Source organism: Motacilla alba, chromosome 8 (assembly GCF_015832195.1).
Source record: "Motacilla alba alba isolate MOTALB_02 chromosome 8, Motacilla_alba_V1.0_pri, whole genome shotgun sequence".
In the NCBI taxonomy this organism is placed as follows: Eukaryota; Metazoa; Chordata; class Aves; order Passeriformes; family Motacillidae; genus Motacilla; species Motacilla alba.
Window position 1 is genome coordinate 24,237,946 of NC_052023.1, and position 12,859 is coordinate 24,250,804.

The 12,859-nt window shown below is 42.8% G+C and overlaps 1 protein-coding gene across 2 annotated transcripts in view; it reads left to right on the forward strand.

Moving 5' to 3' along the window:
- Positions 1-12,859, forward strand: part of HMCN1 (hemicentin 1) — a 166,825-nt gene that overhangs the window by 36,032 nt on the left and 117,934 nt on the right. For both annotated transcript variants that reach the window (XM_038144148.1, XM_038144147.1), the window contains exons 5-8: positions 7,316-7,487; positions 8,643-8,749; positions 11,773-11,893; positions 12,380-12,643. In XM_038144148.1, the coding sequence (XP_038000076.1) occupies positions 7,316-7,487; positions 8,643-8,749; positions 11,773-11,893; positions 12,380-12,643 (664 nt within the window). The remainder of the gene's footprint in view (positions 1-7,315; positions 7,488-8,642; positions 8,750-11,772; positions 11,894-12,379; positions 12,644-12,859) is intronic.

Below are 12,859 nucleotides of genomic sequence, written 5' to 3' on the forward strand. Positions count from 1 at the left end.
GGACTCTGTTTCACCTTTTCTTTCCTTCCTTTCTCCATATTCTGTATCAGGATGCAGTTCTGTGACTTTTGTTCACAATAGGGAAGTGTGAAGTGGCACATCTTATTAGAACCTCCCCAACTTCCCTCTGCCTGTGCCAGAAGGCTTCCAGGAGAAGAGCTTTTAAAAAAAGGAGCAATTCTGGACTCTGTGTAACATAGTGGCTTTTCTGCTCAAAACAAGAGCACATGTTTAGCTTTAAATGAGCATTTTGTGAACAAGCAAAGGACTGTTACTTAGCCTGGACAAAAATGTTCCCCACATAGGATAGATAGTGTGAAGTCTCAGGTTTCCATTGTTCACAGAGTAATGGAAGTAACTTTTTAATTGAGGTTATCACTGCAATACTTTTGGCATGTCTGCTGCCCTCCTGGTAACTGTGGTTCCTGACCCACAGCCATAAATGACTATTTGCTTTGGGAACTTCGGTGAGTCTCAGACAGGAGTGAAACTTCAGAAGTGCGTGAGAAAACAGTTTGGAGAGAGGTGGAATCACATGGTATTTATCTGGAGAGCTGGAATTGTTTATAAATGTTGTAAACATTCCCCTTTGAATTCCCAGTGTAGGCAATAACTAGCTGTAGTTTTTTAAATAAAAATTTACCCTGGTTTGTTCCTCCTTCTTTCTGTCCTAAAATTCTGACAATGATAAATGTTGGAGATAAATTGCATTTTTCTACAGCTGTTGCCTAGAAAAACTGAAGTTCTCATTGGGAATGATAGAAGCTATTGGTGGTGATGTGAAGGTGATCAAAAGGAGAAACTCCCCAGAAGATTTATCCTCCAAAAATTTAGTTAAAATTTGGAAGAAAAGAAATTACTGTTTGGTCTGTTCCTGGCCTGCATTTTGCTGTTATGTATAGAGGGTAAAACTTCTCTGTGAGACTCCATGAAATCCCTTTCTACAGAAGGGATCATCATGGAATGAGATGGTCTTTAAGGGCCCTTCCAACCCAACCAATTCTGCGACCCTCTGATACTGCCAGTGGGGAATGCTCTTTGCCAGGACTGTAGTTTTAGGGTAAAGGTTTGGTTGGATTGTTGTGGTTTTGTTTTCTTCTGCTTTTGAGAGGTAGAAGTGAGCAGATAAAGCCATTTGTAGGTGCTAGACAGCACCATGTTCTGGAGTGGAGCTGGCACAAGCTGCTTTCCTGGATGCCTGCTGCTGCTTTCTGAACTTGGCACTTCCTTGTTTCTAAGAACACCAGCTAATGCCTGAAAGGATAGACTGCCTTGGAATTTTGGGTAAGGTTTTAAGCAAGGGGTTTCAGTAGGTGCTTCCAACCCCTTCCAGCTTCATCTCAACATTTTTTTTGAGTAAATAATCATAGAATTGTAAAGTTGTAAAATGTCCTGAGTTGCAAGATACCTTGAAGATCATCTTATTCCACCCCCTGCCATAGGCAGGGACGCCTTCCACCAGCCCAGGGTGCTCCAAGCCCCATCCAGCCTGGCCTTGGACACTGCCAGGGATCCAGGGGCAGCCACAGCTTCTCTGGGCACCCTGTGCCAGGGCCTGCCCACCTCTGCACAAGAGCAGAGGGTGAAATTAGTAGGTGATATTTTTGCAGTGTTTTTTTGAGAGAGAGGGAAAAACACAGCCTATGGCCACTGGAAAGAGAAGCTTAAACAGTGTAAGAGATTGCCTAACGTGGAAAAAAAGCAACCCCTAAATAACTTTCAGAAGTCTTCCACAATAACTGCTGAACAATTTGTGTTAAAGCCAAAACCAAAAGACTCCGCAATTTTAGTGATTGTTGACCTTACATAAATCTGTGTCTGGGCCAAGTGACTGTGAAAATGAGTTGACCAAATTGCTGCCATCCCCAGTAAAACCTTCTCTGTGGTTTCAGTTCTGGATCAGCATTGATTCCAAGAAGCACATCCACCAGTGGGTGGATGCAAACAAACAGGACATCTTGCAGAGATCTGATCAGCTGTTTATGGGATAGCCCTCAGGCAGGATTCAGCTGCAATCAAGCAATCAAGCTTGCCCTCCTTTTTCTCTGAGGAGTCGATGATGTGTAAAGAATGCAGTTTATAAATGCTGAAGCACACTCACCGTTGTGGGCCTAGAGACAGCCAGGGCTGGATTGGGGATTAGGGGATAGCTACAGAGTCCCTGCCGAGTAGCCTGCCAAACCAACGACTTGTTTTGTTAAAACATTTTGATTATTCTACCCCCCAAAAACTCAAACAAAGCTATTTTTAGTATATAAAGTTTCAAACCATTCCTCTTGTTCTTGCCCTTTGAGCATTAAGTGCAGAATGAAGCAATATTCTTAGCTAGATACAAGGAAACACAGCAAAACAGTACTTGATACACATCCAATGCTTGTGTACTGAGAAGACTATGAAAACTTAGTGCCTTTTTTTTTACTTCTGAAAAATGTGTTCTGATTTGAAATACTACAGTTAACTTGGGCAAAACTATTAGTGATGGACAAAGTTGTTTTGGGTTCAGACCAGCAAAGCATGAAATACATATGTATCTCCACTTACGTGCTGACTGCAATGAAGGTCCTGTTTTTACAAAGTCACTGTGATTTCTCTGCATTAGATAAATGAGAATATTTATCTAGTTAGAGTATCAAGGTCTCATCCCTGGGAGTGTTCAAGGCCCATGTTGGGACTCTGAAAAACCTAGTCTATTGGAAGGTGTCCCTGCCTAATGGCAGGGGAATGAGACATGGTGGGCTTTAATGTCCCTTCCGACAGAAACCATTATAGGATCATAATATTGTGAAATGTTGTCATCAGTGTCTTGGAAAGCCTTTAGCAAAGTGCTTTATCAAAGCACTGAAGTCCTGGGTTTGAAAAGTGTTTCTTTAGGTGAGATTTCTCTGGTTGCTTTTGTAGACTCAGGGCCTAATTTACAATAATTGCTTGAAATTTGAATGAATCACAGAATATCCTAAGCTGGAGAGGATCCTTGGAATCTGCAAGGATTGAGTCCAGCCCCTGGCCCTGCACAGACATCCCAACAATCCCAGCCTGTGCATCCCTGGGAGCATTGTCCAAACACTTCTGGAGCTCTGGCAGCCTTGGGGCTGTTCCCATTCCCTGGGGAGCCTGGGCAGTGCCCAGCACCCTCTGGGGGAAGAACCTTTTCCTGAGCTCCAGCCCTTCCCTCAGGTTCTGTTCTCATGGCATTGAGAATATTCATCAAACATGGGTTAAATTCCCTGTTAGGAGCAGATTCTCTTTTTCATAACTGTGTTCAGTTTCCAAAAGGTACTAATTTTGACTTGAACTGAAGTTACGTTCCACCACACCTAATTATCCTTCTGTAAGGGAATTCCTGTAAATGGTTGCGATGCCCAAAGGTTTGTACTGATGCCAGAGGGGGTGTTGAGATGAACTGTGGTGATCAGCAGAGTGTGAATATGGTGCTGTGGAAGGTAGTGGAGATTTATTAGCCACTGGCAGTTCAGGTAATGTCTCCAGGTCATTTTGATTGTTTGTGGCAAAAGTGAATCATTCCTATGTCTGATGAACTGGATTGATCTGTGTGGATAGAGCTGGGAGTTCACGGGGACTGAGCTGGTGAGTGGTCGTTTTCCATTTCTTTTAGTGTTGAAGCACTTGATTTTTCTTACTTCTAACCTTTCTGTAAGAAGGGAAGAATCCCTGTCCTTAGACTGCCTTAAAAATACATCTTTCTTCCTTATCTTTAAAATAAGTAGAAATGGATCTTCAATCTATAGAACATTGATGAGAGGAGAACTGAGAATGACATGGGGGCACGCCTTTGACTTTGATGGAAGGAAGGGGGTGTTGTTGAGTGACTTGAAAGCTGGATGAACCTATATGGGAAAAACGAGAGAGTTTGGAATTCGATGAGAAGCCTGTGAATGAAAGTGATGCTGTGGATGAGATGAGATTGAGAGGGAACTGAATACAGGACTGGTGACAGAACATTTAGAATGGATGGTGCAAAAGGAGTTGTTGTTGTAGGGAAAGTATCATCTGTAAGATCACAGGGAATGGGGTCTGGGGGTGTTCACTCATGAGTGCTCTGCTGTAAACAGAGGTCCCTAAACCCACTGGAGAACACCCCATTTCTGCTGGCTATTACTCCTCCCAGGAGATGGCAGTGGAAGGGTTACAACAACACAGCTGGGCTTGGTGTTACAGGTCCCTGCTGTGTATGACCAGTGTGTGTTTGGATGATGCTGCCGAGGAAGCAATTTGAACTCTTGTTTCACTCAGTTAAAGGTATAAAAGGCCCCTCCACTGCTTTTCAAGGATACAATGGTGACAAAGTCAAAAGTTCAAAATTACAGTATGGAATGAAGGTTTCTTGCATACCTCTGTTTCTTGCCTTTTCTTCTCCCTGGTCCCAAACAGGCAGTATCCATTTTCATCGAAAAAGAAGGAATGGTTTCATGGGAGAAGCAGCCGAATACTTCTATTCTGAAGATACATAATGTACAGTGAATGCCAAACAAAGAAAGGAAAAACAAATAGTTACAGCTGGTCTTTCTCTGTTCTCTATGGAATTTGGAGTCTCTGGAAAAAATAAACCATGATCATGTACCTAAGGCTTTTTGTCACAAAGCAACTGCAGAAGGGCTTTTGAAAGGCAGTTGAAAGCAGACGGGCTTAGTTCTTGTGGTTCCTAACTTTGAAGAGCTTGAGATCCAACACTAAAACTTTTCAGTTGTGTGCTTTTCATACATGTTATATACATAATTCATGTTGTATTTTTACAGTATTGTTTTCTCATGCACTATCTCAGTTATATTTTTTGATGTGCACTTAAAAACATTATTAGAATATTTTTCCTCTTTGGGTGTAAGTATGAACCTAAATTTACTTAAGCAATGAAACAGTTAATCTGAAATCCTGTTGCTTTGACTTCTTGAGAAATATTCTTGAGTCCCAGAATAAACAAATGGGAATAGAGGCCATGCTCCACAGATTTTCCAGGTTTCAGTATGCATTCCAAGAAATGACCTGACAGCAGGGCAGGTTGCAAGAGCAAATTTTCTGGGGAAAAGTTATAAATCATTGCTCTATTTGCCCTTCCCCCTCTAATAAAATTCATCACGTCACATTTTGGCAGAACAACATAAGCTGCTGTTCTTTTGGGGGCTTTCTGTAAAGGTCCCAGAGGAGAAAAAACCCACTTCTAAACCAGTGTTACAGCATTATTGCAAAGCTCTTTGGAATGACAGGGTTGGGAAATGGATCTCCCAGAATTGCCTATTGAACTTACACAAGCAAGCTGCTGCCAGACTGCAGACAGCTGGGTTGTTCTGTTGCCTTCCATTTTCAGTTTTGATCTTGAAAAACTCTCAGAAACTGCAGTTCGTATGGGTTCATTGAATTTTACAATCCATTTAAAAACTTACCTGTGGAGGTGAGATCCTGGAATTAAATGGGAACTTTTCCATATACCTCATACAAAAAAGTGTTGTGTTCATCTCACTGGGAGTAGAACACTGAAATTTCTTTGGAAGCATTTTTGGGCCCAGATGTATAATTTCTAAAGTAGAACTTAAATGAGTTGGATCTTTTTGAAGCCTTGTGATTCCTGTTCCAGGCTTGTCTAAAGCAAACACAAGTTGCTCCCTCGCTGGTGTCACCAGCTGTTGCACAGAGCCCAGTTCTCTCTTGGGCCACGTTACTGCGGGGCTTTGAGCAGCACAGGCAGTTTTACTGTGATTTTTTGGGTATGTTGTTTTGCAAACATGCCCAAAAAGCGGGCACCCTTGGCGAGGGGACACCTGGTCAGTGCTGTCTCACCCTGTGCTGGGAGCACTTAGCACGGCTCAGGTGGGACATTACTGAGAGTGGAGGGGGAAGGATTGATGAAAACCTGCCCCCACCATTTCAAATGTGTTTTGAATGATACTCTTCACTTATTTAAACTTCTTTCATCTTTGCACAAAGGTCACTGGGCATTCATACTGTAACATATATGAGAACAAGTACACTTCTATAGGAGGCTGGAATCTAGTTTCTATCACAAGTCATCTCACACACAAACCTATGGCATATTTCCATTTTTTAAACTATAAAGTAGGCAAGTAATGCACAATCAGCCAGGGGAATGAGGTTCTTTTGGGCAATGTGTTGAATTGGGTCCTAGGTTGAAGGACTTGCCCTGGAGACCCCCAGTACTGAGGGGTAACATATCAGGTTAGTTTATTGCTGGTTTCCAAGTCTTGAACTGACATAACCAGAAGATGGCTCTCCTTTACAAAATGTTTCCCAATGCCACCATGGTCAACTGCAGCTTTAAACCAAGGTTCAGTATTACTGTGAGTCACATTCACGTTGCTACACAATCCCAGTATTACTTCAGTGGGATTTAAAAAATATGCTGCAGCTCTAGGATGTACAGAGGTGATGCAAAATCATATAGTTTGAAAAACCAGGTGTGCTTCTGGGGAGGTTGGGTTGCTTGTGGTAGGTTTCCCTTGGCTGATTGTCAGGCTCTTTCTCAGCCACTCACTCATCCCTTGCAGAGGAGGAATGGGTTGAGATAAAGCCAGGGAAGTCACCAGAGTCACTAGCTGTTGCAGGCAAGACAAAGTTGGCTTAAGGAAAATTAATTTGTTGCCAATTAAAATAGATATTCAATTATTCCTTCAGGCGGTGGGAAGCAAAGACAGGTAGGAACATCTTTGCCTCCACTTGCCCAACTCAGCTCCTCTTCTGATTCCTTCTCTTCCCTAGTGCCATCAGGAATGGAGTTATGGTCGGTACATATGGATTTCTCTCACACCCTTCCTTTCCTTCACTGTGGACTCTCCCATGGGCTGCTGTCCTGTCCCTGGTGTGGGAGCCTCTGTGCCCTGCAGGGACATACTTTCCAAAACTCTGTTCCCCTCCAGTCCCACCTCTGTGCTGTGCCTAACAGTAATTTGTATTAGGTGTTGTAGGGAAAAAAAAAAACTGGAAAAGTCCAGAGATAGCAATTACTCAGTACATCTGGATGAGAAAATTTTCCTTGTTGCTTCATGCAACTAATAATTGTTGAGCAGAAATGTCCACAGGTTTGTATCCCTAATTCCTTTTAAAATTTACCTGTGGTTGTTGTGTAGAGATGTATCTAGGTGTGCTTGTGTGCTCCTTTAAACACCATGCTGACCATGGTTTTGCTAGTTTCTTTTATTAAAGTTGTATTTCCTTTACGTATTCACATTTTAAAAAATAAATCAATATGGAATCTCTACCAGACAGTAGAGACAGGCATTTCAGCAGAAAATATGTCAATAGCCAGTACTCCTGACAGTATAGTAACAACTGTTCTTTTCTCTCCTAGGTGTTAAAGTGGGTTGAAGAAGCAGTTCAAGCCTCCAAAGTGCATCTCTTGTCTACAGACCATCTGTCCATGGCTGTAAATACTTGGCAGATCCCTTTTGATCCCAGTCTGAAGGAAGTTACAGTGTCCTTGAGTGGTCCTTCGCCAGCAATGGAGATTCATAATCCTCTAGGTGAAGTACTTTATACTTTCTTTTGTGACAGTGAAAAAAGAGAAGGAAAAATCCCTTCTGATATTTTTTTCCCCAATATTCTTTGTGTGTTTTTCACTTGGAGGAAACTGGAAGACTTCCTTATTCTGTCCACTTCATCTCACCTCCATCTTCTTTGTTAATGTTTGTCCTTGCATTCCGGATTGGAATGCTGGACACTTTTGCCTTTCATCTGGTCTTGTATTCCCTGAATCATCATTTAAGGGTTGTACATGATGGTTGGGTTTTATGTGAGGAGAGTTCAGCCATGGTCTAGCTTTTTTGAACTGAGAACATTCATAACCAAACCTCTCTCCCCTGCCCATCTGCAGCTGCGCAGTGTGTGGTGGGGTATGCAATGACAGATTTGGAGCTAATTTGTAATTGAAGCTATTTTGAACAAATCTGTTGTTTATTATTAAGTTGATGCCCTAGGAGCTTGGAACAGCACTCCAGAAATAAATTCGGATCATATTTTGTATTCTTTGAATGGCTTTTGCCTAAGGATATTGCTTGAGTAGCTGGGAAATATTTTGTGCCCAGGATGGGTTCCCTGCAATGCGATCTGGTCTGTCCTGTGCTGAGGCATTCTTGTTTACAGGAAAGAGATTTGCTCAATGTCTGTGTTCAAGCCATGACAACACACAGTCCTGGGTGCAAGTGTCAGGCTTCCCTGAAGGAAGGACTCCACCTTGTTTTGGCCTTTTTTGTAGATCAGCTCCATGCATCTAAATCTACAGGGTTTCGCTGAAATTACCCAAGGCAAATCTAGTAGGTTTTGAAAATGGGCACTGGGACATGCCAGTCTCCGCCTCTTCTTTCCCTTTAGTACTGTGAAAGAGCCAGATGAGTTTTAGGGCTGATGATTCTTCAGGGTCAGCCTTTAGGGAGCAAAATCCCCCTCTAGAGAGCCAAGTCCTGCACACGATCACCCACATATAAATGAACATTTTCAGTATTCTGTCAGAGAATTATAGAGAATGTTGACTATTGTAAATGTCATTGACTGCTAAGTAGTGAGTCAAGTATCAGAAACACATTGGTCCAAAACAATGATATTGTATTTACTCTCTGTTTTTTAAAAGCAATACTGTGTTTACTTCATCCAGTATTTAGTTCCTGTTTCTGTTTTTTCAGGCAAGCAGCTCAGTAAGGGATCAGGACTAAATGAATTGCTAAATATCCACAACTCTGCAAAGGTAATAAATGTCAAAGATCCAGCGCCTGGAACATGGACAATTAAGGTAAAGTTATTGCAGAACTTCTGTATGATTGTCCTGTAGCATATAAGTGGGTTGTGTAATGATTTGCTATGTTATTTATCATAGTACTTACAGCTGAGTCTGTGTTACAGTAAATGTCCTATGATCTTGTATTTAATATTGTTGTATACCTCTTTATGTAGGTAAAGCTGCATGATCCCAGCTTTCCTAAATAGATGTGGAAACAATCCTCCTGGTGTAGATCCTTTCTGACTGAACTATTCTATTGTAGCAGTGTAAATACTCTATAGTCATTTTTGGAGGGGAAGGCACCCGGGTGAGGCACTTTACAGGCAGTGCTGAATGGATCCTGCTGTGCATTGTCCCTGCCCTAAGCACAGAGGTGCTTTGAAAAGGATCATTAATTCACACACAGCCCTGGGGGGAAGCTGTTGATCCTGCTGCAGAACTGCAGCTACAAAAGCATGTTGAGCTCAGCAGCTCTGGGGAGAATTGTTTGAATGTCTGTCTAGGACTGGGGGCTTATCAAATGAAGGACAGGGACTTTTTATATGGGCAGATACATGGGACAAGAGGGAAAGGTTTTAAACTGCCAGAGGAGAGGGCTGGGTGGGCTATTGGGAAGGAATTACTCCCTGTGAGGGTGGGGAGACCCTGGCACAGGGTGCCCAGAGAAGCTGTGGCTGCCCTGGGGTCCCTGGAAGTGTCCAAGGCCAGGCTGGACATGGCTTGGAGCAACCTGGGCTAGTGGAAGGTGCTCCTGCCCATAGCAGGGGCTGGCACTGGACAGCCTTTTAAGGTCCCTTCCATTTCCATGATTCTATGAGCAAAAGTGCTAAAACCTAGTAAAGAGACAACCCAGTGGGCTGTTAAAAATGAAAAAGGTTTGGGTCCTGCTGGACATGGTAACATGAGCCACAATAGGTCCTGAGACCTTTTCCTACAAGTCAATGCTTTAGGATTCACTTCTGTCACTTGTTGGAGGCTTCTAGGGCGAGGGATCAGTGCAGCAAATGTCCAGTGCCCTGCAGCCCAGAGGGGCAGTGCAGGAAGAGCCCTGTGTGCTCCTGGCTGTGTGATGTGAGCTGAGCCACTGGTGTGTGCCAGCACCCAAGTGCTGGCTGCTGGGGAGGAGTCCTGGGCTCGGGGTGGGACACCTGCAGAGCCAACAGTCCCCTCGTGTCCAGGCTGCCACTGGTGGCATGCAGGACACTCCTGGCAGCAGGACGGCAGCCCTGTCAAGCCATCAGGCTGCTCCTGCAGGCAGGGCCTGTGTGTTCTTGGGGGTTGGGAGGTTTTTTTGGGGTTTTTTTCTAAGCTCAGCATAATGCTGTCTCCAACTCTATGGAGAGCATGGATAAAACATTCAAATTTATGTATTTTGGATTAAAAAAGAAATTAAGAAAATATCTTGAATGTGTAGTTGAAATATTTAAATCTAAATTTTATGAGCAAGCCAAGTCATGCATTTCTTCATAGGTACCTGTATTTTGGGCAATTTTTTCATGTTGTTTGCAAGACAGGAAAGCATCTTTCACAAATATATATTTGCTCTTTTGATTACGCTCATCCAACATGGGAGGGGATACACTAATGTACGGTCTCTGTAATCTGTGTTCAACTACAAATAATGAGAAGATACCTAAAGATAATAATTGGAAAGCAGTCCTGTGGGATAAAACTGATTCCTGGTGTTTGCCTAAACACCTCCAGCTCCTAGACATGACAGAGAGAGATGTGTTTGTTGTTATTAGGAAATGGTAAAATTTTATAGGGTTATTCTGGCCTTAAAAGTTGAAAATATCCAAAGGTCTGAATAATTCATAAAGAGAAATGATTTCCCAGTTTATTTTTCTGTGGATTGTTTACTTGGCTTTAGTCACCGGCTTGGTTTATTTACAAAAAGATTTTAAGACTTAAGCTTTGTTAAAATTTTATTCACACCATAAACTCCTTATACAGATGCACCAAGCTATAAAAACAGAACTTTATCACTGAGTTTATCTAATGAAATTTTAACTGGCAACAATTAACGTTTGATACCTTGAGTTGTTTGGCGCAATTAAATATTTCTTTATATTGTTAACAGCTGGCTTATATAAAAAAGGCTTTAGTGGTTCTATTTCTGAGGTGAAAGGCTAACTAAATAGAAGGAAATATGTTGTTTTAATCAGATAGACATTGATTTGTCATGGTGTCTAATGCCTGTCCAAAGGCTGTTAGTTAAAAGAAACAACTGTTTAATTTGATACTCACATGCAGTGGTGGCAGAGGGGGTTACTCAGGAGGAGCCTGTCCCAGAGAGTTGCAGGAATTTGAGAATGGATTGGGTAAAACTCCAGGGAAAGCTCAGTGGAAGCTTCCAGACATGTGAAGGGTGGAGAAGTAGGTGAGAAGGAAAAGCCATGGGTTCCTGTGCACCTTTGGCAAGTAGCACTTGACCTTTCTTTCTCTGCATAAACTTATAATGACTTTGATTTGTCTTCTTTAAGATGAAAGATGTGCATCAAAGCAGCTGTACTTTCCAAAACATGAAGCTCACATTGTTCAAGGGTGATGGATGAGTGGGGGTTGTTCTGATTTGTTTTTTGCTGGTTGAAGCAGAACGACAAGGTGAGGGTACAAGGGTACAGACCAGAGGGGAGAGCTACCTGTGCACCCTCTGTTCCCCCTTGGCTGGGAAGAGAAGCACCTTTAATGCATAGATTTTTCTGTTCTGATTCACTCACCATTTTCTAGTGGAGTCTGTAATGGTCTGGTCCTAACTCCCAGACCACTGTCACTGCAGGCACTAGCACGTAGCGAGGAGTTGTGAATTTGTTGGTGTGATTTGCTTCCAAGACAAACTGGCTCTCTTTGCTGACACCACAGTTGTAGGGCTGGGTGTGAAAGCAAAGCTTTATTCAAGGTGCTTTTCCTTACCTCTTTAGCCACGAGGCTCCTGTCTGTGCTGCTGTTAGCCATGCTGGGGTCAGTCGCTGAGCTCAGGGCTGGCTCCCCTCAGTGCAGTCCCTGCAGTGCTGATTCCATGCGCTGTTTTGCAGACCTCGAGCAGCGGGAGGCACTCTGTGCGCATCACAGGGCTCAGCACCATCGACTTCCGGGCTGGCTTCTCCAGGAAGCCCACCTTGGACTTCAAAAAAACATCCAGCAGGCCAGTGCAAGGTTTGTTTCCACTTCAGTCCATGTTAAATAGCTTCAGGCCCCCAAAATTGAGTACAGCTCTATGATGAGGTTTGTGATAACTCTGGGGATGCAGTGGGTTGGTTCCTGGAAGGGGCTTTGTATCTGTGTGACATAAACACAGATATTCTTAACTGTGCCTCAAAATTGCAGTCCAGTTTGTGTTATTTTTGGTGCTTCAGAAAAAGGCTTTGAGCTAGAGGCTTGGTGAGGTGTTAATAAAGAAGCTGCTTTTTCACAAACACCTGTTGGAAATCAGTAACTCAAACTGTCCCCAGCTGGGTCTCCTCACAGCTAATAAGCAGAGCTCAGCTGAGTGCAATTTAGTCTTTCCCTACTCAGTAGGTGAGGGCTGGAGCTGAATACTGCATTCATGGGGTGGTGAGCCATGCAGATGGAATTTAATCTTTCATGTTTTAATTATCTGTTTTCTTTAGCACTTAAAATAGTGGGTTTCTGTTTTTCTAGGGATTCCTACCTTCATGCTGCTGAATACCACAGGGATCCTGCTTCCAGCTAGAGTAGACCGGCTGGAACTTCTGAGTATTACAGGGGAACTCCTTAAGACCTTGCCTGTGAAATACTATCCTGACAGAAAGCCCTATGGACTATGGAATGTTTCTGACTTCATTCCACCAGATGAAGCTTTTTTTGTTAAAATAACGGGCTACGACAAGGATGGTTATCTTTTTCAGAGAGTTTCAAGTGTTTTGTTTTCTAGTATTATTCCTGGTAAGTGACTTTAACTTGAATTGACTGTTCATTTATCTCATCTGAGTCAGTTGAAATTGAGGTCTTGTATGCTTTTGTAACTTATGCAAGTACTTTCTGTGCTGTTTCTTTCCAAAGTTCTGTCTCTAGTTCATGATAGTCAATATGCGCTAACTGGAGCTTTATCAGAAATTGAGCTTTCTTTTCATGAAAGGATTGGATGTGTGTTAGTAGCTG